Consider the following 27850-nt stretch of genomic DNA (forward strand, 5'->3'; position numbering starts at 1 on the left):
GTGTCTTGTTACCCTCTGAAATGGGAACGACGTTGTGTGTTCGTATGATGAGTTGAACATGAATCCACCAACCAATGACCAGTTTTGGCCTTTCTTCAGGCCTTCTTCTGATGGTCTGAAATTGTTACATATATCAATATACTCTGCAATTGTATACATTGAACATCTTTTTGATACGCATTCCAAGACATTGTCTCACAGCGCAACCAGCAATATAATTTGAACCATTGTTGACCCATTCTCTAATTGTCTCTTAATGTTTTGTTAATTTTTTCCCACCAAATTTTTTTAATATATTTTTTAAAATATTTTTTTATTTTTTGTTTGTTTCTGCAACCTACCTAGAATGGGAGTTTAGCGCAGCCTAACATGGCTGCCGCTCCCCGGCCAATCAGAAGCTTCCACGATGGACGCAAAGGTGGGGGCTAGGGTTGATGAGGATAGCTCAAGAAATGAGGGCGGGAGAGCCCTGTAAAAGTCCCCCCCCCCCCCCCGGGTTCCTTTTTTTTGGGCGATTGCGCATGCGCGTCCGCCATTTTAAAAACATTTAGAATCATTACGAATTTTCGGAAATATCCGAAATTTTTGGGTGAAAAAAATCGGAAATACTTTCTATATCGAAGCGCCAGCGCCCCCTACTTTAGAAACGAGAATTGAAACATTTTTTTCATCGATCAGACATGCCTAATATCTATCTATATAAAAGGGTAATGAAATTTCGGCCTAGGACAAAACAACAAAACTACAATCCCAGAAACACTAAACTTGGCAGCACAACCCCTCATCCGTGCCTCTACGTTCATACAACAAAAAGAAAAGAAAAATAAAGTCCTAATTGGAGGGAGAGGAATAATTGTTTTTATTCCAATTGCTGCCAATTAGAAGGCTAAGCTCCACCCACTTGGTCTCCTAGCAACCCATGCAACCTATCTGCTGAACTTATTCATTTTCTTTTTTGTATATAAGTGAGCTATTTGTGTTTAGCTTACCAACTAAGGAACCCATTCATGTTGTCTTGTTATTGTACCAGGCTTCTTCCCCTTGCCTCTTTTCTCGGGGAGCTGTTTTGCTTTACTTGAAGGTAATATTGAAGTGGATTGGAGTCCCTGGCACATTTTGGTTTCGGCACTCAAGGCTGAATTGCAAAATGCAGTTTATTGTGAGAGCGTCTGCTTGGTGATTGCTTCCTGTCATATCGATCAAAGGAATAGATCAAAACAAAAACGTCATTCAAACGGGGAAGGGAAGGTAGAGCTCTGTCCATTGGCTGCCATGGCAGTAAATCACGCTCCCCACAGAACGAAACAACAAATCATTGTGATGGTTTTCCTAAATGACTGAAATCTCATGTTAATTTCATTCCAACAGGATAAGCAACAGAAGTGAGGACAAAGATGGCGACTCTGACAATACAACGGCAAGCGAACCTCCTGCGACACCTCAGGAAGCTTCACCAGATAGAAGACGATCCTCTTCGGATACGTCCCGATCCACTTACAGCCTGACAAGAAGGATTTCAAGTATGGTTGTCGTTGTGCATGTGATCGGCATTGGGGCAAAGGGGTCACTCAGTCTCCTAGATTGCGGGCCGTGAGCCACAGCAGTGTAGTTTTCCTGAACTTGAGTCAGCAAGGGCCTGAGGAAGCAGATGTGTAGATGCAGTTGAGGAGTCCATCTAGTTCAGGTCCGTCAGTGGTTGTCTGAGCAAATGCAGAGAGAGCCTGAAGGTGGTCAATGGCCAGTCCAGAAGTCGTATCAGCAGGTCAGAAATCCCGGCACACAATTCAACATGGAGTGAGCCTGTCCAAAATGCAGCCCAGTCCACGGTCAAGATACAACCATCATGTCAGAGAGTACTGCCAGATAACCTAGGGCTAACAATGGGAGCTCACCCTGTCCCATGGATTCGAACTACTGACCTTCAGGTCAGCAGTTCAGCAGAACAAGGGTTTAACCCAGTGATTCCCAAAGTGGGTGCTACCGCCCCCTGGTGGGCGCTGGAGCGATCCAGGGGGGCGGTGACGGCTTCTATTAGGACACGGGGGTGGGGCCAGGGGAGGGGCGGGGCCTCTTCCCAAGAGCCTGAGACAGGGCTGAGCCTCTATACTTCTCCTGAGAGGCCTTTTAGGACTAAAGGGTGGGGCTAGGGATGGGGGCGGGGCCTTCTTCCAAGGGCCTGAGACAGGGCTGAGCCTCTATATCTCTCCTGAGAGGCCTTTTAGAACTAAAGGGCGGGGCTAGGGATGGGGGCGGGGCCTCTTCCCAAGAGCCCGAGACAGGGCTGAGCCTCTATATCTCTCCTGAGAGGCCTTTTAGAACTAAAGGGCGGGGCTAGGGGCGGGGCCTCTTCTCAAGAGCCCGAGACAGGGCTGAGCCTCTATACCTCTCCTGAGAGGCCTTTTAGGACTAAAAGGCGGGGCTAGGGGTGGGGGCGGGGCCTCTTCCCAAGAGTGTGAGACAGGGCTGAGCCTCTATACCTCCCCTGAGGCACTTGTTAGAACACGGGGGTGGGGTATAGAGGTTCAGCCCCGTCAGGCACTTGGGAAGAGGCCCCGCCCCCTCCTTTAGCCCCGCCTCCTGTGTCCTGACAGGGATAGAAGCTCAGCCCTGCCTCAGAGCTCGTAACTCTGCCCATCCCAGTCCTGGCCACCCATTTGTGGCCCCGCCCACCTCCCTTCACAGCCCTGCATCTTGGACTAGGGGAGAGGCTCAGCCCGCCCTCTTTGGCAGTAGCCACGCCCACCCCTCTAAGCCACGCCCCCTTTCCAAATAAGTTTGGGAACCGCCGGTTTAACCCCTTGCCCCACCGCGGTCCCTTGATTAACCTTTGCCCTTTGTTTCCCTTCTGCAGGCCTTGAGGTGAGGCGGCCGAGTTCTCCCCTCGTGGACATCAAACCGATGGAGTTCGGGATTTTAGGAGCCAAGAAAGAAGTCGTCCAGCCCAGCGTCCTGAGGAAAAGCTATGCTCCCGACGACTATTTTAGGAAATTTGAGCCGAGACTGTATTCGCTCGACTCCAATAGCGACGACATGGATTCCTTGACCGACGAGGAGATGGTGGCCAAGTACCAGCTGGGCATGCTGCACTTCAGCGCCCAGTACGACCTCCTGCACAACTACCTCATCGTCCGGGTGATCGAGGCCAAGGACCTTCCTCCGCCGATCTCCTACGACGGGTCCCGGCAGGACATGGCGCACTCGAATCCCTACGTCAAGATCTGCCTCCTGCCCGACCAGAAGAACTCCAAGCAGACCGGCGTGAAGCGGAAAACCCAGAACCCGGTGTTTGAGGAAAGGTACACCTTCGAGATCCCGTTTTTGGAGGCCCAGAGGAGGACTTTGCTCTTGAACATTGTGGATTTTGACAAGTTTTCACGCCACTGCGTGATCGGGAAAGTCTCGATGCCCTTGAGCGATGTCGACCTCGTCAAAGGTGGGCATTGGTGGAAGGCCCTCATCCCCAGCTCCCAGGTAATATTTCGTGACACTTTGGTGAGCGCCTTAGGGATCCGGGTGGGTTTATTTCTCAATGTCAAATCATGGTGCGATGATGGTCTCGTCAGAGTATTTGCAGCGCAACAGTAGTTGGATGGAAACAGTGGAGCGCAGAACGAAGAGACACTCAGAGACGTTGGTAAAACTATTTACTAGGCATGTCCGATCGATGAAAAAAATGTTTCAATTCTCGTTTCTAAAGTAGGGGGCGCTGGCGCTTCGATATAGAAAGTATTTCCGATTTTTTCACCCAAAAATTTTGGCTATTTCCGAAAATTCGTAATGATTCTAAATGCTTCTAAAATGGCGGATGCGCATGCGCAATCGCCAAAAAAAAAAAAAAGGAACATGGGGAGGGAACTCTTACAGGGCTCTCCCGCCCTCATTTCTTGAGCTATCCTCATCAACCCTGGCCCCCACTTTTGCGTCCATCGTGGAAGCTTCTGATTGGCCGGGGAGCGGCAGCCATGTTAGGCTGCGCTAAGCTCCCATTCTAGGTAGGTTGCAGAAACAAAATATTTTTTAAAAATATTTTAAAAAATATATTTAAAAAAATTTGGGGGGAAAAAAATTAATGAAACATTAAGAGACAATTAGAGAATGGGCCAACAATGGTCCGAATTACATTGCTGGTTCCGCTGTGAGACAATGTCTCGGAATGTGTATCAAAAAGCGAGAACAATCCGAAATAATTCCGATATACGATTCAAAATGATTTTTTGGACATGTCTACTATTTACAAAGTTTTACTGTATGCAGCAATAATCAACACAAACAGACTTGCAGACGACAGATGAACACAGGACTGCTCTGTTCTCCAACAGAACTTGACTCGAACTCTAGGCAGACAGAACTCAACTGAACTGAACTGATGCACAAACACTTGTGTCTGGATACTCCCTAGCTCCAGCCACACATCAAGGTCATCATAGCTTAGACACTGATATACAGATACATGGAAATCTCTAGATATCTATATGTATATAGGATTTGCAAAAGCTTGCAAACATATGAAGAGGAAATTCATATATAAAATTAATGTAGAGAGATAGATACGAATATTTAGACACATAGGGATTGCAAAGGCTTGCAGGGGGAAATGCCTATATATCCGTAGCAGAGATTAACAAATATTTCAGGGGAAAATGCTTTTATAACATTAATGGGTATATATATATATTCTTCTTCCTGACTTTCAAGGGCTTCTTTCCCTTTTCAAAGCATTCCCTTGGTTAAGAGCGAGGGAGGCTTTGGAAAAACAAACACACTTATAAGGGAGGGTAAGAGGAGAGGCTTTTTCAGCTGATAAAAAGGGCTAAAAAACTCGCTTCGAGTATATAGCCTCAAAGGATGACTATCATCCATATTTCCAATGTTTAGCTCTAAGGCAATGTTTGATTCTTGGAGACACTTTCCTGTTTTGGTAGCATTTGATGGGTATGTTTCTTTCGTAGAATGAAGTTGAGCTGGGCGAACTCCTCCTGTCCTTGAATTACCTTCCTAGCGCGGGAAGACTGAACGTCGACATCATTAGAGCCAAGCAGCTGCTTCAGACGGATATGAGCCAAGGTTCAGGTACAGGCATCGTGGATGTCGCGCTGTGGATAACCGAGCAGAGTTACAAGTGTGTAGTGTTTGGGAATCTGAAGGCCAAAATTAGGATTGTTGTTGTTGTGTGCCCTCAAGTCGTTTCAGACTTAGGTCAACCCTAAGTCTAAAGTTTAGGACAGAGGCCAGGTCAATGGCCTTGGAGGGCCTTAGTTTGGGGACCCCTGATCTAGACTATCTCATAAGACCATAGGTAAGTGAAGAGACCTCCAAAGACCATCTAGATGGTTTCATAAGGCCATAGGTTTAAAAAGGGCCCCTCAAAGGCCATCTAGACAATTTCATAAGACCATGGGTAAGGAATGTGACCTCCAAAAGCCATCTAGATGGTCTCATAAGGCCGTAGCTAAGCAAAGAGACCTTCAAAGACCATCTAGGTGATCACATAAGGCCATCAGAAGACCATAGGTAAGCAAAGAGACCTCCAAAGACCATCTAGATGGTCTCATAAGACCATAGGTAAGGAAAGGAACCCTTGAAGGCCATCTAGATGATCTCATCAGGCCATCAGAAGATCATAGATAAGGAAATGCACCCTCAAAGACCATCTAGATGGTTTCATAAGGCCATAGGTTAAAAAAGGGCCCCCCAAAGTCCATCTAGACAATCTCATAAGACCATAGGCAAGGAATGTGACCTCCAAAAGCCATCTAGATGGTCTCATAAGGCCGTAGCTAAGCAAAGAGACCTTCAAAGACCATCTAGATGATCACATAAGGCCATCAGAAGACCATAGATAAGGAAAGAGACCTCAAAGACCATCTAGATGGTTTCATAAGACCATAGATAAGGAAAGGGACCCTCAAAGGTCATCTAGACGGTCTCATATGACCAAGGAAACAGAGCAGAGACATCATTCAGCTAGATTAGCTGCCAGAAATGCCAGAAATAAGAACAGTAACAGAAATTGGGAACTGCCCTAACAGCTGTGAGGGGACTCAGGACTATAAAGCAGAAGCAGGTCAGCCAGCTCTTGCTGGTAACAAACTGACTCTAATGCCTAAGCCTTTGCTCCCCTTGTGCCTGCTTCAAATCTGCATCTGGGATTTATTGCTGTTTCTTTGTCTGAAGTAAGACTGCGATTTGAACCTGAGAGTGAGTTGGAATCTGAGGAGGAGACTGGGGCTATACAGCAGAATATAGACTCAGGGCTATACAGCAGAAGCAGGTGCAGCCAGCTCTTGCTGGGAACAAACTGACTCTAATGCCTAAGCCTTCGCTCCCCTTGTGCCTGCTTTTTGTCTGCATCTGGATTTATTGCCGTTTCTTTGTCTGAAGTAAGATTGCTATTTGATTTGGGAGTTTATCAGAGACTAAGAACTGTGTTTGCCCTAAGACTTCCTTGCTTTCTTTTGCATTATTCCACTGAGTGTGATGTTCTTTCTGTTTAGTAAAGCAGTTTTCATTCACTTACCGCAATGTTATAAGGCTGTTCTTGAAAGACAAAACAGGACGGCAGTGCTGATGCCCTTTTTCCGAGACACAGAACCACAACACCGCCTCCCTGCCTTGCAATAATATTTCCTTCTCTCCCTCTTCAGCTGTTGCTTCTGTTGAGAAGCATTTGCTTTCTGTCCAAGGCCTCCGTGTATGTGACTTTCTCTCATTCAGGCTCTCGTTGAATTTTCACCCCAATTGAAAGTCAGCCGGCGTAGTTCTGACCCCTGCTGATGAGAAACAGGAGTGAGTCATCCGATGCTCCCGTGAACGCATGGAACGTGGCAGCTCCCAAACGCCAAACAGAGCGGAGCTGACATTTCCGAGAATATGTGTTTCCTGAGAACATTTTCCTCGCTCTCTCCGATACAAAAAGAAGGGCTCTGTGTGGAAGTTTCACTGAATATTCTCCAGCATTTAGCCAAGGTTTCCCACAGGCTGGATCGACACTGCCCTATAATCCAGATTATCAAATCAGATAATCCAGATTGGGTTATATGAGTATAGGTAAAGGTAAAGGTTTCCCCTGACGTTAAGTCCAGTCGTGTCCGACTCTGTGGGTTGGTGCTCATCTCCATTTCTAAGCCGAAAGAGCCGGTGTTGTCCATAGACACCTCCTAGGTCATGTGGCCATTGGCATGACTGCATGGAGCACCCTATACACTGCCCTATAATCCAGTTTTCTGGGCTGTCTGGCCATGTTCCAGAAGCATTCTCTCCTGACGTTTCACCCACATCCGTGGCAGGCATCCTCAAAGTTTGTGAGGTCTGTCGGAAACAAGGCAAGTGGGGTTTATATATCAGGGTGGGAGAAGGAACTCTTGTCTGTTTGAGGCAAGTGTGAATATTGCAGTTGGCCAGCTTGATTAGCATTGAATGGCCTTGCAGTTTCAAAGCCTGGCTGCTTCCTGCCTGACACTGTGGACTCATACAATCCAGTTCAAAGCAGATACTCAGGATTTTATATGTCAGTGTAGAAGGGTCCTGAGATTTATTTATTTTTTTCCGTGAGAAACTGCAAGTCGCTTCTGGTGTGAGAGAATTGGCTGTCTGCAAGGACGTTGCCCAGGGGACATTGCCCGGATGTTTTGATGTTTTTACCATCCTTGTGTAACGTTGTGAGCCGCCCCGAGTCCCCACGGGGAGATGGTGGCGGGGTATAAATAAAGTTTTATTATTATTTATTATTGTGGGAGGCTTACTCTCATATATCCCTGCATGGAGCTGGAGCTGACAGAGGGAGCTCATCCATGCTCTCCCTGAGTTAGATTCGAACCGGCAACCTTCAGGTCATCAGTCCTGCTGGCACAAGGGTTTGAAAATCTGGGTTATATGGCAATCGATTAGATTGGGTCAGAGTAGAGCTTTTATTTGCTGTCTTTGTGCTCATTTCCCCTCCAGACCCCTTTGTGAAAATCCAGCTCGTCCATGGGTTGAAACTGGCCAAAACCAAGAAGACCTCTTGCATGAAGGCCACCATCGATCCCTTCTACAACGAGTCCTTCAGCTTCAAAGTCCCACAAGAAGAGCTCGAAAATGCCAGCTTGGTCTTCACAGGTAGGTTCGCCACTCTCTTTTGGACGTGGTCTTCGGATTTACCAAGAGGTTGATCACATAAAACTTAAGTTAACTCAAGTATATCACTTTTTACTGTATTGACCAAGTACATCATACATTTGCACAGGAGAAGAAGGCTGGCATGGGCCCCTTCCTTTTCCCACTCAGCCGCTTAGGCGATATGCATCCATGCTGAGCATGATCAGACACAGGACTCCATTTTGTACTCAGTCTGCTTTATCCCAGGCCTGGGCCAACTTGGGCCCACCCTCCAGATGTTTTGGACTCCAACTCCCACCATTCCTAACAGCTTCAGGCCCTTTCCTTTTCCCACTCAGCCGCTTAAGTGAGATGTATCCATGCTGAGCATGATCAGACACAGGACTCCATTTTGTAGTCAGACTGCTTTATCCCAGGCTTGGGCCAACTTGGGCCCTCCCTCCGGGTGTCTTGGACTCCAACTCCCACCATTCCTAACAGCCTCAGGCCCCTTCATTTTCCCCCTCAGCCGCTTAAGTGACATGCATCCATGCTGAGCATGATCAGACACAGGACTCCATTTTGTAGTCAGACTGCTTTATCCCAGGCTTGGGCCAACTTGGGCCCTCCCTCCGGGTGTTTTGGACTCCAACTCCCACCATTCCTAACAGCCTCAGGCTCCTTCCTTTTCCCACTCAGCTGCTTAAGCAACATGCATCCAACCTCCACTGAGGTGTGATGCAAACATGCTGAGCATGATCAGACACAGGACTCCATTTTGTAGTCAGTCTGCTTTATCCCAGGCCTGGGCCAACTTGGGCCCTCCCTCCGGGTCTTTTGGACTCCAACTCCCACCATTCCTAACAGCCTCAGGCCCCTTCCTTTCCCCCCTCAGCCGCTTAAGTGTGTGATGTGGGACGGGTTATAGACATTTGATTGTACTGAGCATGATCAGACTCAGGACTCCATTTTGTAGTCAGTCTGCTTTACACCTCAGTGGAGGTGGATGCATGTTTTAATCACACCTCAGTGGAGGTTGGATGTGTGAGGAGAAAAAGGAAAGGGTCTGAGGCTGTTAGGAATGGTGGGAGTTGGAGTCCAAACACCTGGAGGACCCAAGTTTGCCCATGCCTGTTCTAAACAAATATGGCCAGATGCTGCACTCTTGAGAATAATACCAAAATACTCTGTTTCTTTCCCCCCTGAGAGTTGGGTGCTTAGCCCTAACCCTAGGATCCAGTCCCAGGTTGTCTGCTCTGGACTGGATTGTATGAGTCTACACTGTCATATAATCCAGTTCAATAGATCGGGAACTGGATCATGAGCTGGCAAGGAAACTAGCAAAGCTACAATGAGGTGGATCTGGAATTGGTTAAGTGAACGAACCCAAAGGATTGTTGTATGTTTTCCGGGCTCTCTGGCCATGTTCCAGAAGCATTCTCTCCTGAGGTTTCTCCCACATCTATGGCCGGCATCCTCAATGTGAATTGTTTCTGTTCTTGACATCTCGAGTAGGGAGCGCATTGCATACGTCAGGCCAGGGAATCGCACAGGCTAAACGGTTAATTATTTCGAAGCTTTTACAAAATGTAAAAGGGAAAACACTCACCATGGAAAGAAGATTTTTGGTGACATATGTTACGAAGCTGGCATACAGATAGATCCAGCATAGTGTTCAAATGAAGGAAGGAACATGCTATTTTGAAGGCAAAGCTTGCACTTGTTGTCATCACTGACATTTACATTTCTGTTATTCAAAGATCTTCTTGTGTTGCAGGTTGTCTGCTTTGAACTGGATTATATGAGTCGAATCCAGTTCAAAGCAGATAATCTGGATTCTATATTGCAGTGTAGATGGGGCCATAGGTTAGCCTTATGTGGACATGCCATGGCATGACTCGTGCTTGCAGAGTGTCTCTCTACATCTTCAGGCTGGATCTACACTGCCATATAATCCAGATTATGAAAGCATATAATAAATATGGATTCTATCTATCTATCTATCTATCTATCTATCTATCTATCTATCTATCTATTATGTCAGGAGCGACTTGAGAAACTGCAATATATGATAACTATATAAATATGTGTGTGAGAGAGCTGTTCAGCAGTGGAACTCTCTGCTGCGGAGTGTGGTGGAGGCTCCTTCTTCGGAGGCATGTTAATGGCCCTGCATTTGGAGTTCTGCAGTGGGCCCTGGAGGGTATGTTAATGGCCCTGCATTTGGAGTTCTGCAGTGGGCCCTGGAGGGCTTGTTAATGGCCCTGTGTTTGGAGTTCTGCAGTGGGCCCTGGAGGGCTTGTTAATGGCCCTGCGTTTGGAGTTCTGCTGTGGGCCCTGGAGGGCTTGTTAATGTCTCTGTGTTTGGAGTTCCGCAGTGGGCCCTGGAGGGCTTGTTAATGGCCCTGCGTTTGGAGTTCTGCTGTGGGCCCTGGAAGGTTTGTTAATGGCCCTGCGTTTGGAGTTCTGCCGTGGGCTCTGGAGGGCTTGTTAATGGCCCTGCATTTGGAGTTCTGCAGTGGGCCCTGGAGGGCTTATTAATGGCCCTGCGTTTGGAGTTCTGCAGTGGACCCTGGAGGGCTTGTTAATGGCCCTGCATTTGGAGTTCTGCAGTGGGCCCTGGAGGGCTTGTTAATGGCCCTGCATTTGGAGTTCTGCCGTGGGCCCTGGAAAGCTTGTTAATGGCCCTGTGTTTGGAGTTCTGCAGTGGGCCCTGGAGGGCTTATTAATGGCCCTGTGTTTGGAGTTCTGCTGTGGGCCCTGGAGGGCTTGTTAATGGCCCTGCATTTGGAGTTCTGCAGTGGGCCCTGGAGGGCTTGTTAATGGCCCTGCATTTGGAGTTCTGCAGTGGGCCCTGGAGGGCTTATTAATGGCCCTGCGTTTGGAGTTCTGCAGTGGGCCCTGGAGGGCTTGTTAATGGTCCTGCGTTTGGAGTTCTGCAGTGGGCCCTGGAGGGTATGTTAATGGCCCTGCATTTGGAGTTCTGCAGTGGGCCCTGGAGGGTATGTTAATGGCCCTGCATTTGGAGTTCTGCAGTGGGCCCTGGAGGGCTTGTTAATGGCCCTGCGTTTGGAGTTCTGCAGTGGGCCCTGGAAAGCTTGTTAATGGCCCTGCGTTTGGAGTTCTGCAGTGGGCCCTGGAAAGCTTGTTAATGGCCCTGCGTTTGGAGTTCTGCAGTGGGCCCTGGAAAGCTTGTTAATGGCCCTGCGTTTGGAGTTCTGCAGTGGGCCCTGGAGGGCTTGTTAATGGCCCTGCGTTTGGAGTTCTGCCGTGGGCCCTGGAAAGCTTGTTAATGGCCCTGCCTGGCTGTTTCTCAAAAGTGTTTTTGCAGACACGCTAATGGCTTAAAATGAATGCTTTGTACTTCTAGCAGCGCACTGCCTGGCCTGCACCTGTAGATCAAGCGCGCTGATAATTATCGCTCGGATGACTCATAGGTTGCCAGCATTTGGGAGAATGAAGGGTTCGTGGAATAGCGTTTGCTCTTTAAAAGCAAAACAGAACTTTGATGCTGCTTTGGATCCCGACTGACACATCGACCTGTCGCTGGTGGCACATCGTTCAAGGCAGGAGTCATAGGGCTCTTCCACACAGTCATATAAGGCAAATAACCCACAATATCTGCTTTGAACTGGATTATATGAGTCCACACTTCCATATAATACAGTTCTTGTTTATTCTGACTCTCCGTGACCTCATGGACCAGCCCACACCAGAACTCCCTGGATTATCTGCCTTGGCATTCTGGGTAATACAGCTGTGTGGAAGGGCCTTGAGTCTACACTGCCATATAATCCAGTTCAAATCAGATAATCTGTATTTATAGGCAGTGTGGATCAGGCCTAAGTGCACTCTCCCTGTGCCCTGGGAGCCATTTTGGCTGAGGGAGTTGCTAGAATACGAAGGGGGCGGGGCCTAAAGGCAGCAGGGGTGGGGCTAAAGGCAGCAGAGCCTACCTTTCTGACTGGCAGTTAGGGGGAGAAAGGCTGTTCCTCATCCTCTGTAATTTGGATTATTTTTCTTGGTTTTTTTATTGAAAGACATAGACTGGATGACTATGTCTTTTGTGGCCAAATTTGGTGTGATTGGGTTCAGTGGTGGGACGATGCAACCACCAAAGACGCAGGGAGATGTTTACTTTACTTTAAAGGGTAGCGTAACTTGGCTTAGAATTTATGTAACAGAGGCTTGGATGTTGAAAAACAGTAACAAGTTTATTCAGGTACATAAGCTTAGCGGTTTCAATGTTGTTTCTCACTTAGAGGTACAATTCTTCAACTGTTACAATGATAACATGTGATGAAACAACTCTCAAACGGTCCTTTGAGCAGTTTAAACTTTTTTCCTTCTAACTGATGTTCTTAATTTAACTGATCACTACAGATCTAGCTGAGATTTCTTTCCATTTGTTATTCAGGCTCTACTGCTAACTTAAATAAGTCACTGACACAAGCTAGAGATCTGAACTTCCCTGGTTCTCACTATCTTAGAACCAGTCTTCCCTGTGATTCCCTGATCACAGACTGACTGTCTTTTCAAAATCTGCTCTTTCTTACCAAACGGCAGTTGGCTCCGCCTACGTTTCTATGGCAACCTGCCTCAGAATGCTGAGCTGGCTACCATCCCCCACACACTGATAACTCTAATACTTACCCATTCCAAACATATACCTATAATTAAACATAACAACTGTAAACCAAAATTTATACTTCACCACAAGTGGTTTTGTTGTTTACTCCATAATAAAGTGCCACATTACATTTATATATATATATATATATTGTAGGGAAATCTTCTTGCAGTTGAGGACTAATCCCTGGGCAAGAATTGTTTTTGCACTGCGCATGTCACCTGGTTTCCACTTTATTCATCATTGGCATTTGTTCTTTTCAGTCTACGGCCACAATGTGAAAAGCAGCAACGACTTCATTGGACGGATCGTGATCGGCCAGTACGCCACCGGCTCCCCCGAATCCAAACACTGGCGACGGATGCTCGGCTCGCATCGCACCGCTGTGGAGCAATGGCACAGCCTCCGCTCGCGGGCCGAATGCGACCGCGTCTCCCCGGCGTCCCTAGAAGTGACATGAGGAGGACGGTGACAACGCTGCTGACACACTACCGAGCAGAGATAGATAACACAAGACAAGTCACCCACATATTTGCACACGGTCACCACAGAATCGACAGCAACTGTTGTGACCACTCCGTGCCTCCGCCAACACTCACTCATGCGTCCCATTGCTTACTTGTTTCAGGACCATGGACCACTCAGCACATCGGGCACACTACCATTTGTATCACATTTATGGTCTTGACATTGCTATGTAGGGCAGTGAGGACTGTTCCAAAGGTGGCTCACAGATACATTATAAGGATTCCTTTTTGGCCTGCTGCATCATTGTCTAGTGCAGACCCCAGGCTGAAAATGCCAAGTTGCTATTCAGTTGCCTTTACTAAACCGTAACTCTACGTCCCTGTTTGTCAGTGTATCCGAAGGTGTCCGTTCCCATGTCTTCTTGTTGATGAATGTGCAGTAAATAGGATAGAATGTTGTAAAGATCTAATTACGACTAAAGTTCTTTCAGGCAGGGGGGAATCTTTTTATCCCACCACTGCCACCAATTTGTAAAGAACTATGAACGACTAAGACCAATTTGGAAAGATGCAAAACCACCAAAGACTCACTTTAAAGGGTAGCGTAACTTGGGTTAGAATATATGCGACAGAGGCTTAGATGTTGGAAGAACAATAACAAGTTTATTCAGGCACAGAGCTTAGTGGTTACAATGTTGTTTCTCACTTAGAGGTATTCTTATTAACAGTTACAATACTAGAATGAGATGAATCAACTCTCTAAAGTATCACTTCTTTTACTTAAAGTAGTTAAAACTTCTTCCTCTGCCACTTTTAGACCATTACTTCATTGGATCTCTGTGAGTCCAGCTGGGATTGGTTCCCAAAGTGTGAAATTTGGACTATCCAGTGACTTCAAACCACAGTCACCCCTGTGATATACTATCACAGATTCTTTCTAGGACACAGACTACATTAAATAAGTCACCAAACTTATTTAAAACAGACTCAAAATGAACAATTGAGTCTCCTTGATCCCATCAACCTGGAATCAATCTTCCCTGTGCCTCCTCAGAGCACAGACTGACCCTCGTTTTTAAACTCTGCACTTTCTTCAACTAAACGGCAGTTGGCTCCGCCTACTTCTCCATGGCAATCAGCCTCTTGAGTGCTGAGATGCAATAACTGTAATACTTACCCTTTTAAAACATAAACACACAATTAAACATAACCTCTGTAAACCAAAATTCATACTTCATTGTAAAGAACTATGAACGACTAACTCTACGTCCCTGTGAGTCTGTATCCGAAGGTGTCCGTTCCCATGTCTTGTTGTTGATGAATGTGCAGTAAATAGAATAGAATGTCGAAACACTGTTTTAGCATTTTGCCTTTGACAATACAATTCAATACAATTCCTACAAATGCTTACTAGTTAGTCTTACTACATTGAATGAAGAGACTTGTTCACTCTATGGCTCAATAAAGAAAACACTCTCGGTGTTGTCTTCTCCCCGGAATCCTGCTTCTTTCCGCCCTTTTCGTCATGGCTTTGCCCAAGGGTTTCAAATGGTTGAAAGGGCTTTGACCCACTTGTTATTCCCAGTCACCCTTGTAATCCTCTCCAAAAAAGCACTGACCTCCTGCACTTTGCAGTTTTGCAAAGCAAAAGAAGCTAAAGAGGGCCGGCTGCATGGAAACAGTTCTGATTTGACTTCCTTGCAAAACAGTTTTAGCTAGGACCAGGAAAGAAATCAACTAGACTGGGATGGGGTCGCTCTGAGTTTTCCGGGCTGTCTGGCCATGTTCCAGAAGCATTCTCTCCTGACTATGTAGCCACCACTCGAAAAGAGAGGAATTCCAGACAGCAAACAACCAAGTGCCAGTTAACACCTCCCAAACAATGGATGTCCCAGGCAGCAACAGCAAGGCTACTCAGTGCTAATCAGATTGACAACATTTACACTTGAGTTAGGGATTCCTCTTCTTCAGAAGAGGAAGAGGAGCAGGAAAGTGGTCATGAATCTGAGGGTGAGTAGGAATCGGAGATTTTGCAAGTACCCGCATTTCAGGAGAGGTGAAAGGAAACAGAGCAGAGACGGTGTTCAGCTAGAATAGCTTCCAGAAAGGCAGCTGAGTAATTTGGAACTTTTCTAGCAACTGAGAGGAGACTCAGGGCTATAAAGCAGAAGCAGGTGCAGCCAGCTCTTGCTGGGAACAAACTGACTCTAATGCCTAAGCCTTCGCTCCCCTTGTGCCTGCTTCGAGTCTGCATTTGGGAAACTGCTCTTAGGATTTATTGCTGTTTCTTTGCCTGAAGTAAGACTGCGATTTGAACCTGAGGGTGAGTTGGAATCTGAGGAGGAGACTGGGAGGGGACTCAGGGCTATAAAGCAGAAGCAGGTGCAGCCAGCTCTTGCTGGGAACAAACTGACTCTAATGCCTAAGCCTTCGCTCCCCTTGTGCCTGCTTCAAGTCTGCATCTGGGAAACTGCTCCTAAGGATTTATTGCTGTTTCTTTGTCTGAAGTAAGACTGCTATTTGATTTGGGAATTTATCAGAGACTAAGAACTGTGTTTGCCCTAAGACTTACTTGCTTCCTTTAGCATTATTCCACTGAGTGTGCTGTGCTTTATGTTTTGCAGAAGTAAAGCAGTTTCCATTTACTTACCACAGTGTTTTAAGGCTGTTCTTGAAAGACAAAACAGGGGCTGGAAGAAAGTCCAGAGGAGGGAGTTGTCCACAAAGCCTCCAAGCGGCAGCAACAGCAGCAGCTGCTCCACTGACCTCTCCGGTGGCATCGCACTCAGAGAGACCCGGAGCTGCTCCTGTGAGGAAGCACAGTGTGTCTGCTGCTCTGGAGGGACTTCTTCTCCGTCATGATATCCAGATGGAATTGGTATCTTGTCCTCAGCGGGACGTTCCTCATCATCCAGGCTTTCCCACACACCAATATTAAAATCAGTCAAGGTAAGTCTGGTTTAAGCGTCTGCAAACTTGCCATGAGCCATGGCTTTGGCACTGCTTTTGTGATCAGGACCCTAAACACCAACTCCGAATCCCCCTTCCTTTGTGTTGTCGAAGGATTTCATGGCTGCAAGGATCAGGCCTTCCGTCTCCTTCTTCAGGGTCCCATTCATGAGCCAGAGCCAGGTCTTCTCCTTGTCAGCTTTTCCTTCAATTTTGTCAAGGAACTTCCCATGCAGTGTTTTGTTGTGCCAGCTGTCAGCTCTAGTTTGTAGTGCGGTTTTCTTGTACTGATTCTGCTCTAGTTTGTAGTGCAGTTTTCTTGTACTGGTTTTTTGTCTGCTGTGCTTTGAGGAGTTTCTGATTTTTGACTTCAATCAAAGCAGGTTCTTCACTTTGCTTTACATCTTCTGCCAGAGCATGTTCTTCTTCTTTGACTGCTTGTTTTACTTCTTCTTATTATTATTATCATTATTATTAGAAACACAACAAGATGAGTCCACAGCAGACACTCTGCTGGCTGTTATATTGGATCGCACGTCAGACACATCTCAAATGTGATATTATTATTATTATTATTATTATTATTATTATTATTATTATTATTTCCTTCCCCCCCCCCCTCATCTGCTTAAGTGCCCATGCCTGTTTTAGACTCATCAAACTGTTGACTTGTCCTTTTTTGCTGGCGATCAACCCGTCTTCATTATAGAATCGGAATAGCGAGTCAGCCCACAGGCAATTACGATATCTTTGATCATGGTTCCCCCCATGTGAGCTCCCAAGGCTAATGGCTATTCTTCAAATGACTCGGACTGAAGGCTGGCAATTAGACAAGCAAGGTGCTAATAAGGGATCGGCTGGTTCCCTTTCTTCTCGGCCACATTTCACCTCCACATTCCTGGCCTCACCTCTTGCGCACTGGAGCTAATCACATTAATGGGGACCCGCTGGGATAAGTTGGTGGGGCGCATCACAAGGGTGAATGGCTCCGCTTTCTTCGTTTTTTCCATGAGACCTGGAGTTAAGAAGAGAAAATTATTAGTCTTAGTAAGAATTTGGTTGTTGTTGTTTTTTATTTGAGAAACTGCAAGTCGCATCTGGTGTGAGAGATTTGGCCGTCTGCAAGGACGTTGCCCAGATGTTTTGATGTTTTTACCCTCCTTGTGGGAGGCTTCTCTCATGTCCCCGCATGGAGCTGGAGCTGACAGAGGGAGCTCATCCGCACTCTCCCCGGGTTGGATTCGAACCTGGCAACCTTTAGGTCGGCAATCCAACCTTCAAGTCAGCAGTCCTGCCGGCACAAGGGTTTAACCCACTGCGCCACCGGAGTTGGAAATTGGAAGACGGTGTTCCCTCACTTATCATGAGGATTACGTTCCAGGACCACCTGCGAAAAGTGAAAATCCGCAAAGTACGGGCATTATATTTGTGTTGTTTGCAAGTAGTGTGTCTCAAGTATGCGCATGCGCGTTTCCACCGCTGCCTTGTGTGGCAAAAACAACGCTGCTTCAGCCTCCTTTATAAGGGATTTATAATGTTGGGTTGTTATATGTTTTCCGGGCTGTCTGGCCATGTCCCAGAAGCATTCCCTCCTGACATTTCACCCACATCTATGGCAGGCATCCTCAGAGTTTGCGAGGTCTATGGAGAAACTAAGCAAGGGAGGCTTATATATCTGGGTGGAGGGAAGAACTCTTGTCTGTTGGAGGCCAGTGTGAATGTTGTAATTAATCACCTTGATTAGCATTAAATGGCCTTCCCAGGCTCACATCCTGGCCTGGGGGGAATCCTTTGTTCAGAGTCATTAGCTGCCCCTGATTGACTCATGTCTGGAATTCTTCTGTTTGCAGAGTGCTGCTCCTTATTTACTGTTGTGATGTTGTGATGTAGCCCGGAAAATTCACAACAACCCTGTGATCCCGGCCATGAAAGCCTTCGACAACAGATTTATAATATTGTTTTATGATTTATACTATTATTTTAGTGTTTATTAAAAACCCGCAAAAAGTGAACCGCGAAGTAGCGAGGGAACACTGCAATACATGACCGACCTGAAATGCATGGTCTGAAGATGGGCATGGCTTTTGATAAGTTAGCTTTATCTAATCTACAGCTCTACGAGGGCTTATCTTGTGTTTCCGCTTGCACTTCTCGTCCTCCTTCCCCACTCCTTGCATTGCCCAAAAGTGGTGGTGTCAACTCACAAAGGCATGACAGTTGCCACGTTGGGAACAGGGCTTGCTGTGGTCGAGGCGGACCTGCTCCTTGACCCCAAGACCGAGAATAAATGGACTCAACGGCTCTTCCAAGTGCGAAACTCCATCTCTCACCAATGCCTCTGCTTCCTCCTAGCTTTGCCAGAACCCATCCTGTCCTACTCCTGTCCTCTCTTCTGGACCGAATACGAAGGCTACTGTTACAGATACTTTCCCATCAATAAAACGTGGGCAGAGGCGGACTTGTATTGTGCAGAGTTTTCCATTGGTCTCAAATCAGCCAAACTGGCCTCCATTCACAGGTAAGGAGCAGCAAGCCACGGGCACGATTCTCCCCACCTTCCTTCCGACAAACCATCTCCTCCGGTCTGGCACATTCCTCTCTTCTCATCTGGCCTCTGGTTCATGAGGGTTTTCCTTCAGCTCGTAACAACATCTGCGTTTCTAAACATTTAAGAAACTGCAACCGATGGTCAGAGCCGGCCCTAGGTAATTTTCAAGTGTAGGCGAACAGAATTTTGGCGCCCCCCTCAAACCAATCACTGAAAAATATAATAATAATAATAATAATAATAATAATAATAATAATAATAATAATAAAACTTTATTTATTAGACATGTCCAAAAAATTGTTTTGAATCATATATCGGAATTATTTCGGATTGTTCTCGCTTTTTGATACACATTCCGAGACATTGTCTCACAGCGCAACCAGCAATGTAATTTGAACCATTGTTGGCCCATTCTCTAATTGTCTCTTAATGTTTTGTTAATTTTCCCCCCCCCCAATTTTTTAAAAATATATTTTTAAAAATATTTTAATTTTTTTTGTTTCTCAAACCTACCTTGAATGGGAGCTTAGCGCAGCCTAACATGGCTGCCGCTCCCTGGCCAATCAGAAGCTTCCACGATGGACGCAAAGGTGGGGGCTAGGGTTGATGAGGATAGCTCAAGAAATGAGGGCGGGAGAGCCCTGTAAAAGTCCCCCCCTGGTTCCTTTTTTTTTTTTGGCGATTGCGCATGCACGTCCGCCATTTTAGAAACATTTAGAATAATTACAAATTTTCGGAAATATCCAAAATTGTTGGGTGAAAAAATTGGAAATACTTTCTATATCGAAGCGCCAGCACCCCCTACTTTAGAAACGAGAATTGAAACATTTTTTTCATCGATCGGACATGCCTATTATTTATACCCTGCCACCATCTCCCCAACGGGGACTCGGGGTGGCTTACATGGGGCCATGTCCAAAACAATACAATATAACAACACATCATAATACATTGAACAATACAATAAATAATAATATACATTACAACGCAGAATCAAGGGAACAATAAAACAAGGGCGGGCCACATGAGCACTAAGTTAAAACATGGGGTGAGAAAGAAATGAGAATAAATGCCACAAAGAACAGGGTCATAAGATAGTGGTGTAGTCTAGAGGATAGATATTGGAGGGGAGCAACAGAGAAGAAGTATATAGTAGTTACTCTCCAAAAGCACAACGGAAGAGCGTTGGATAAGCGAATATCTTGAATAATAAGGAGGGAGTAAGGAAAAGCCTGTTAAACATCAAATTACATTAAGATTTTACAAATTAAGCACCGAAACGTCATGTTTTACAAGAAATCAACAGAAAAAGCAGTCTCGACTGCGCCCCGTATGTTTTGCGCCCAAAGTGACCGCTTAATTCGCCTCATTGTTGGACCGGCTCTGTCGTCGTCTTATCAGCAACCCAACTTCCTGAGGACTTTTCAGTTATTCTTTGTGCCTAATGCCTCTGCTTTTTTACAGCTGGGAAGAGAATGTATTTGTATACGATCTTGTGAACAGTCGGGTCCCTGGAATACCCACTGATATCTGGACAGGTCTCAACGATCTCAGGCAGGTGAGTTGCCCTTCGGGAAAATGACACAAACACAGCTACACTGTTGGCAATAATAAACAGGGCAAAATGTACGAGGGTTGAATGAAAAGCAATGCCTCCACCTTCGTAACTCTTCAAGAGATGGCAGGTCCTGGCTTGTTCAGTAGACTCTCCTCTACAGTTAGTTCCATTTGGCAAGAAGCCTTAGCATTGAACGGTGATGCCTTTGGCAGGAGAGCAACTTTGAATGGACGGACGGCTCGTCGTATGACTATAACTACTGGGATGGAAGCCAGCCGGATGATGGGATCCACTCTAAACCAGAAGACGAAGACTGTGTGCAGATCTGGTACAGATACAGCAGCGGTAAGTGGGGTGTGTTGCTCAGAGGCTGGACTCTCTTTCTTTCCATATCCCAGGCCTGGGCAAACTTGGGCCCTCCCTCCGGGTCTTTTGGACTCCAACTCCCACCATTCCTAACAGCCTCAGTCCCCATTCTTTTCCCTTTCAACCGCTTAAGTGTGTGGTGTGGGAGGGGTTATAGACATGGGATTGGACTGAGCATGTTCAGACTCAGGACTCTATTTTGTAGTCCGTCTGCTTTATCCCAGGCTTGGGCCAACTTGGGCCCTCCCTCCAGATGTTTTGGACTCCAACTCCCACCATTCCTAACAGCCTCAGGCCCTTTCCTTTTCCCCTTCAGCCGCTTAAGCAACATGCATCCAACTTCCACTGAGGTATGATGCAAACATGCTGAGCATGATCAGACTCAGGACTCCATTTTGTAGTCTGTCTGCTTTATCCCAGGCTTGGGCCAACGTGGGCCCTCCCTCCGGGTATTTTGGACTCCAACTCCCACCATTCCTAACAGCCTCAGGCCCTTTCCTTTTCCCCCTCAGCCTCTTAAGCATGTGGTATAGGAGGAGTTATAGACATTTGATTGTACTGAGCATGTTAAGACTCAGGACTCCATTTTGTAGTCAGTCTGCTTTACACCTCAGTGGAGTAAGTGTGTGATGTGGGAGGCGTTATAGACATTTGATTGGACTGAGCATGTTCAGACTCAGAACTCCATTTTGTAGTCAGTCTGCTTTACACCTCAGTGGAGTAAGTGTGTGATGTGGGAGGCGTTATAGACATTTGATTGGACTGAGCATGTTCAGACTCAGAACTCCATTTTGTAGTCAGTCTGCTTTACACCTCAGTGGAGTAAGTGTGTGATGTGGGAGGCGTTATAGACATTTGATTGGACTGAGCATGTTCAGACTCAGGACTCCATTTTGTAGTCAGTCTGCTTTACACCTCAGTGGAGTAAGTGTGTGATGTTGGAGGCGTTATAGACATTTGATTGGACTGAGCATGTTCAGACTCAGAACTCCATTTTGTAGTCAGTCTGCTTTACACCTCAGTGGAGTAAGTGTGTGATGTGGGAGGCGTTATAGACATTTGATTGGACTGAGCATGTTCAGACTCAGAACTCCATTTTGTAGTCAGTCTGCTTTACACCCCAGTAGAGGTGGATGCATGTTGCTTAACCGGCTGAGAGAGAAATTCACCTGATTCGTCTTTTTCTACCACCCGATCCTTTTCTTCCTTTTCCTTTTTCAGCATTGCGTTCCTGGAATGACAATAGTTGCAACAGAGAATTCCCCTTTGTGTGCAAGATTCCATCCCTGGCGGCCGATTAGCTCTTTCGTGGCCGGGAACGAGAGAGACAAGCACAGCTTTCCCTTTAGACGTCACGCTTCTCATTCTAATAAATCCCATTCTGGATCTGATTCACCAAGTCCTCTGGCCCAGGCCTTGTATTCCATATGGGTTGAATGAAAAGTAATGCCTCCGCCTTCGTTTCTTGGGTTTGGATGGGAATATTTTAATAAATCCAACTCAGAAATAATCCTTAGAATGTGCTCTTTAACCACCACTATTCACTTTTCCACATCATCACCAGACAATTGGATACATTTCTGCCAACAATGAACATGTTTTCTGAAGCTGTCACAGAAGAAGTCGACACTCGGTTTCTGCGACCAACGTCTCACAGTTCTCTCAACATCCAATAGCCAAGCAAAGCAATAATGTGACCCACACGTTCTTGTGAAATTATGCTTGAAATTTCTCTCTGAGTGATACGACGATCGTCCCGAATCAATCTGTCAACCTTTTGCTTGTGAAACTTGGTGGTTGCTGTCACAGGACGTCCAGCTCTTTGTCACTCAAGTCAGATGTTCCCACCTCAACACAACGACACACAGGACTCACATCAACACAATAACCAGACACAGCTTGGATTCTCGGATGAATCTCCTTTGGGGTGACACCTTTTGCTGTCAAGAATTCAATGATTGCACGTTGCTTAAGTCGCATTGGCAGGGTTCGATACTTCGCCCTTTAACAACACTACAGTTCAATGCTAATGCTGATATCAGTGCTAAAATTATTATTATTATTCTTTTATTATGACACAGCAAACAAGATAGACATGCTGGATTTCGTATCACAAAACACAAGTCGAACACTTCCCAAGTGTCTAGGACTGTGTGATGTATTTTCGGATGATGCTGCAGATCCCAGTCGGGTGGCCTTTTGCAGTTGGCAGATTGTGATTTTGTCAGTGTCTATTGTTTCCAAATGCCGGCTGAGATCTTTTGGCATGGCACCTAGTGTGCCCATCACCACCGGGACCACCTGCACTGGTTTCTGCCAGAGTCTTTGAAGCTCAATCTTGAGGTCCTGAGAGCGGCTGAGTTTTTCCTGTTGTTTTTCGTCAATGTGACTGTCACCTGGGATGGCGACATCAATGATCCAAACCTTTTTCTTTTCCACAACTGTGATGTCTGGTGTGTTGTGTTCCAGAACTTTGTCAGTCTGGATTCGGAAGTCCCACAGTATCTTTGCGTGTTCATTCTCCAATACGTTTTCAGGTTTGTGATCCCACCAGTTCTTTGCTGCTGGGAGGTGGGACTTGAGGCATAAGTTCCAATGAATCATTTGGGCCACAGAGTTGTGCCTCTGTTTGTAGTCTGTCTGTGTGAATTATTATTATTATTATTATTATTATTATTATTATTATTATTATTATTATTATCATCCAGTATATCTATCTTGTTTTCTGTGTCATACAATAACAACAACAACAACAATAATGGCATTGAAAGTGGGTCCTGACTGCAACTATTCTCCAGTGCGGATTCACCCAGAGAAGGGTATAGATCTTGGGAAACTATTTGTTTTTGTGTGACCGTGTTATCAATATTGTTTGTTCGGTTCTCCTTGTTTTGTCTGAATTTGTCTTGATTGTAATAACAAATTGCAACAATTTCCAGCCGGTATGCCCACAGCAAGAACAGCTGGCTGCATCTGTTTTGTCAAAGTCGCTTTTAAGAGCCACGGAATAGTCACATTTTGTCATTAAGGAAATTTGTCATTGCTCATTAAGGAAATTACAAAGAAAGCCAGGCACCAATTCATCTGGAAACGCAAACTGTGTCAGGAATAAACAACAGCTTTCTGGCAAGAATGGCACTCTGCAAAACCTGGCCGGGAAGAGAATTTCGCTCTTATTTTGTATTTTTACTTATAACTCATCAAAAAGTGGGAGTGGGTTTGTTGATGCCGCCAACCACAATAATAATAACTTGCGGGTAGAAGATAACCCGGCGGCGCCGGGTTATTAGTAGAGGGCATTGAGTTGTTTTGGATATTATGAATGGGCCCATAGCTGCAGATCTGTGGCCGATGGGGTTTGCAGTGGGAGGCGATTTGGATGAAGGTAGTGCAAATCCCATAATCCTTGGTCCATCCTCCCCCAAACTGCTGCAGGGTGTAAAGTGTCATTTGGGATATGTGTGCCAAGTTTGGTTCAATTCTGTCATTTGTGGCAGGTGCAGTGGTCTCAGGAAGTGAGTGAAGGTATTGTAAATCCCATCATGCATGGTCCGGTGCCCCTTAAATCGCAGCAGGAGATAAAGTGGGTGATGAGGGGTATGTGTGCCAAGTTTGGTCTTCGTCAGTCATTGGAGTGGGTTGCAGTGGTCTGAGGAAGCATGTAAAGGTACTGTAAATCCCATCTTCCCTAGTTCGTTGTTCTGTCACACCGCAGGAGGACGTAAAGTGGGCTAGATTGCACCTTTGTGTCCAGTTTGGTACCGTTTCGTCATTCATGGGCATCACAGTGGTCTGTGGGAGGTTAATTGTATGAAAGTACTGCAAATCCCATCATCCTTGGTCCATCCCTCCGCAAATTGCACCAAGATGTAAAGTGGGTCACATCGCACCCGCGTTTCATGTTTGGTACAGTTTCATCATTCATGGGTATCACAGTGGTCTGTGGAAGGTGAATTGGGTGAAGGTATTGCAAATCCCATCATCCTTGGTCAGGTCTTTCGCAAACTGCACCAGGACGTGAAGTGGGCCACATTGCACCTGTGTGTCATGTTTGGTACAGTTTCGTCATTCATGGCTATCACAGTGGTCTGTGGGAGGTGAATCGGGTTTTGTTTTGTGTAGATGAGCGGTCGAAACGAAACGATAGCACGAAGTAAACGAAGGGAAAAAATTCGTGCACATCTCTAATACGTATATCTCTCTTAAATGCGTGGCTCCTTATTTTAGTAACCCTGGACAAGAAACTCTTCCTTTATGTATGAAATATTCCAGATCTGGGTTGGTCCCTCTCGTTTATGCTCTACGATCAGGCAAGATGCTTTGTCGAGAGTGGAGTGCCAAGATATTGCAACATCTTCATCAGGCGTTACTGTTTTAGATTCAAAACAAGCCTGCAGGTGTTTCAGTGAGACACATTCTCTCATCCTTGTGCCGTTTTCAGGGTGATCTCAGCAAAGTATTTCAGTCGCTGATCTCAGCCACTTGATGCTTCCAAAGAAGCCACACAGATGATGAGAGTGAAGCTGAATCTATATGTGTCCGTTAGGGATGAGCAAATTTCTTGGAATGGTGTCTCAAAACGGCCCACTGGTGTTTTCTTTATTGAGCCATATAGTGAACAAGTCTCTTCATTCAATGTAGTAAGACTAACTAGTAGGCATGTCCAATCGATGAAAAAAATGTTTCAATTCTCGTTTCTAAAGTAGGGGGCGCTGGCGCTTCGATATAGAAAGTATTTCCGATTTTTTCACCCAAAAAATTCGAATATTTCCAAAAATTCGTAATGATTCTAAACGTTTCTAAAATGGCGGACGTGCATGCGCAATCGCCAAAAAAAAAAAAAAAAGGAGCCGGGGGGGGACTTTACAGGGCTCTCCCGCCCTCATTTCTTGAGCTATCCTCATCAACCCTAGCCCCCACCTTTTAAAAATATATTTTTAAAAAATTGGGGGGGGGGGAGAATTAACGAAACATTAAGAGACAATTAGAGAATGGGCCAACAATGGTTCGAATTACATTGCTGGTTGCACTGTGAGACAATGTCTCAGAATGTGTATCAAAAAGCGAGAACAATCCGAAATAATTCCGATATACGATTCAAAACGATTTTTTTGGACATGTCTACTAACTAGTAAGCATTTGTAGGAATTGTGTTGAATTGTATTGTCGAAGGCTTTCCTGGCCAGAATCACTGGAGAGTCGTGTGGTTTCCAGGCTGTATGGTCAATGTGTCCTAGTAGCATTTTCTCCTGATGTTTCGCCTATGCCTGCGACAGTTGGCATCTTCAGAGGATCTGATGGTGGTAAAGCCAATGGAGTAGATGATATATCTGTGGAATGTCCAGGGTGGGAGAAATAACCAATCTTGGTTTGCAAATGTTGAGTGGGATCCATCCATTAAAATGTGAGATAACCATGAAAACAGCATAGTCAATAGTGAGGATAGTGCCATAGATGTGGGAGAAACATCAGGAGAGAATGCTTCTGGAACATGGCCAGACAGCCTGGAAAACACACAACAACCCATTCCCTCCTGATGTTTCCACAGGTATATAAACCCCAGTTGCCTAGTTTCCAACAGACCTCACAACCTCTGAGGATGCCTGCCATAGGTGTGGGCGAAACGTCAGGAGAGGATGCTGCTGGAACATGGCCACACAGCCCAGGAAACCTTGGGTGAAATTATACAGAAGGGGAATGGCACCAAAGGGGCTCCAGTCCTGTTCCTGCCTCCACCTCCCCAGGATCTCTGTTGACTCGAGCATGTTGTGTCACCACTAGCTGCTGCTCCTCCTCGCCTGCACCTGGGAGTGAGTCAGCAGCAAGAGTCCAATATGGCAGGAATCCTCTTGGCTCTAATCCTGTGTCAAATTGGTCTGGAATCACGCAGCACTTCTGCCGGATGGATCGTCCAGCCATATGGAGGCTGATCAATTCCCCACTTGTCCGGCTGAGTCACCTTGAAATCATTACGGCGGTGGTAATTGCCGCCCACTCCGTCCAGCATCTCTGCCCACCCACCCACCCACCCACTTAGACTGAGATGCAATTATGAACTATTGCCGAGGATTGAAATCCCGTCTTCCTGCACAGAGACAAAAGCCTTTGCCGCTCTCCCCTCCTTATGTTACATACGGCCCTTCCACACAGATGAACAAAATCCCACATTTTCTGCTTTGAACTGAAATATATGGCAGTGTGGACTCAGATAACCCAGTTCAAAGAAAATAATAATAATAATAATAATAATAATAATAATAATAATAATAATAATAATAATGATAATGATAATAATGATAACCAGTTCAAAGTGGATAATAATAATAATAAAACTAATAATAATAATAATAATAATAATAATAATAATGACCCAAAATGTAGACTCTGCAAGGAAACCGACGAAACCAATGATCACATCCTCAGCTGCTGTAAGAAAATCGCACAGACAGACTACAAACAGAGGTACAACCATGTGGCCCAAATGATTCATTGGAACTTATGCCTCAAGTACCACCTCCCAGCAGCAAAGAACTGGTGGGATCACAAACCTGCAAAAGTATTGGAAAATGAGCACACAAAGATACTGTGGGACTTCCGAGTCCAGACTGACAAAGTTCTGGAACACAACACACCAGACATCACAGTTGTGGAAAAGAAAAAGGTTTGGATCATTGATGTGGCCATCCCAGGTGACAGTCGCATTGACGAAAAACAACAGGAAAAACTCAGCCGCTCTCAGGACCTCAAGATGGAACTGCAAAGACTCTGGCAGAAACCAGTGCAGGTGGTCCCGGTGGTGATGGGCACACTGGGTGCCGTGCCAAAAGATCTCAGCCGGCATTTGGAAACAATAGACATTGACAAAATTACGATCTGCCAACTGCAAAAGGCCACCCGACTGGGATCTGGGCACATCATCCGAAAATACATCACACAGTCCTAGACACTTGGGAAGTGTTCGACTTGGGATTTTGTGATACGAAATCCCTCATATCTATCTTGTTTGCTGTGTCATAATAATAATAATAATAATAATAATAATAATAATAATAATAATAATAATAATAATACATCACACAGTCCTAGACACTTGGGAAGTGTTCGACTTGTGATTTTGTGATATGAAATCCAGCATGTCTATCTTGTTTGCTGTGTCATAATAAAATAATAATAATAATAATAATAATAATAATAATAATAATAATAATAATAATGCCATGTCTCCATGCTGTGCAGCCTGGGAGTTATAGCTTCCA

General features: G+C 45.7%; 2 protein-coding genes across 5 annotated transcripts in view; both read left to right on the top strand.

Annotated features, from left to right (window-relative positions):
• Positions 1-14672, top strand: part of syt17 (synaptotagmin 17) — a 33105-nt gene extending 18433 nt beyond the window's left edge. For all 4 annotated transcript variants that reach the window (XM_062964180.1, XM_062964182.1, XM_062964181.1 and 1 more), the window contains exons 4-8: positions 1369-1520; positions 2852-3471; positions 4950-5070; positions 7942-8097; positions 12970-14672. In XM_062964180.1, coding sequence (XP_062820250.1) covers positions 1369-1520; positions 2852-3471; positions 4950-5070; positions 7942-8097; positions 12970-13166 — 1246 coding nt within the window. In that variant the 3' untranslated portion in view covers positions 13167-14672. The remainder of the gene's footprint in view (positions 1-1368; positions 1521-2851; positions 3472-4949; positions 5071-7941; positions 8098-12969) is intronic.
• A 137-nt stretch (positions 14673-14809) lies between these two features.
• On the top strand, positions 14810-22104 carry clec19a (C-type lectin domain containing 19A). Its single transcript, XM_008122890.3, has 5 exons — positions 14810-16122; positions 18475-18640; positions 20135-20228; positions 20441-20573; positions 21816-22104. The coding sequence occupies exons 1-5, from the start codon at positions 16032-16034 to the stop codon at positions 21893-21895; spliced, it is 564 nt and encodes a 187-aa protein (XP_008121097.1). The 5' UTR covers positions 14810-16031; the 3' UTR covers positions 21896-22104.
• The last annotated feature ends 5746 nt before the right edge of the window (positions 22105-27850 follow it).

Source organism: Anolis carolinensis, unplaced genomic scaffold, assembly GCF_035594765.1.
Source record: "Anolis carolinensis isolate JA03-04 unplaced genomic scaffold, rAnoCar3.1.pri scaffold_13, whole genome shotgun sequence".
NCBI lineage: Eukaryota > Metazoa > Chordata > Lepidosauria > Squamata > Dactyloidae > Anolis > Anolis carolinensis.

What these genes read in the sequence shown, in the direction of transcription:
- clec19a (XM_008122890.3), top strand. Translation starts at nt 16,032, where the DNA reads ATGATATCCAGATGGAATTGGTATCTTGTCCTCAGCGGGACGTTCCTC. An exon ending in AAACTGGCCTCCATTCACAG is followed by an intron (nt 18,641 to 20,134) that starts GTAAGGAGCAGC and finishes GCTTTTTTACAG; the next exon opens with CTGGGAAGAGAATGTATTTG. An exon ending in CTGGTACAGATACAGCAGCG is followed by an intron (nt 20,574 to 21,815) that starts GTAAGTGGGGTG and finishes TTCCTTTTTCAG; the next exon opens with CATTGCGTTCCTGGAATGAC.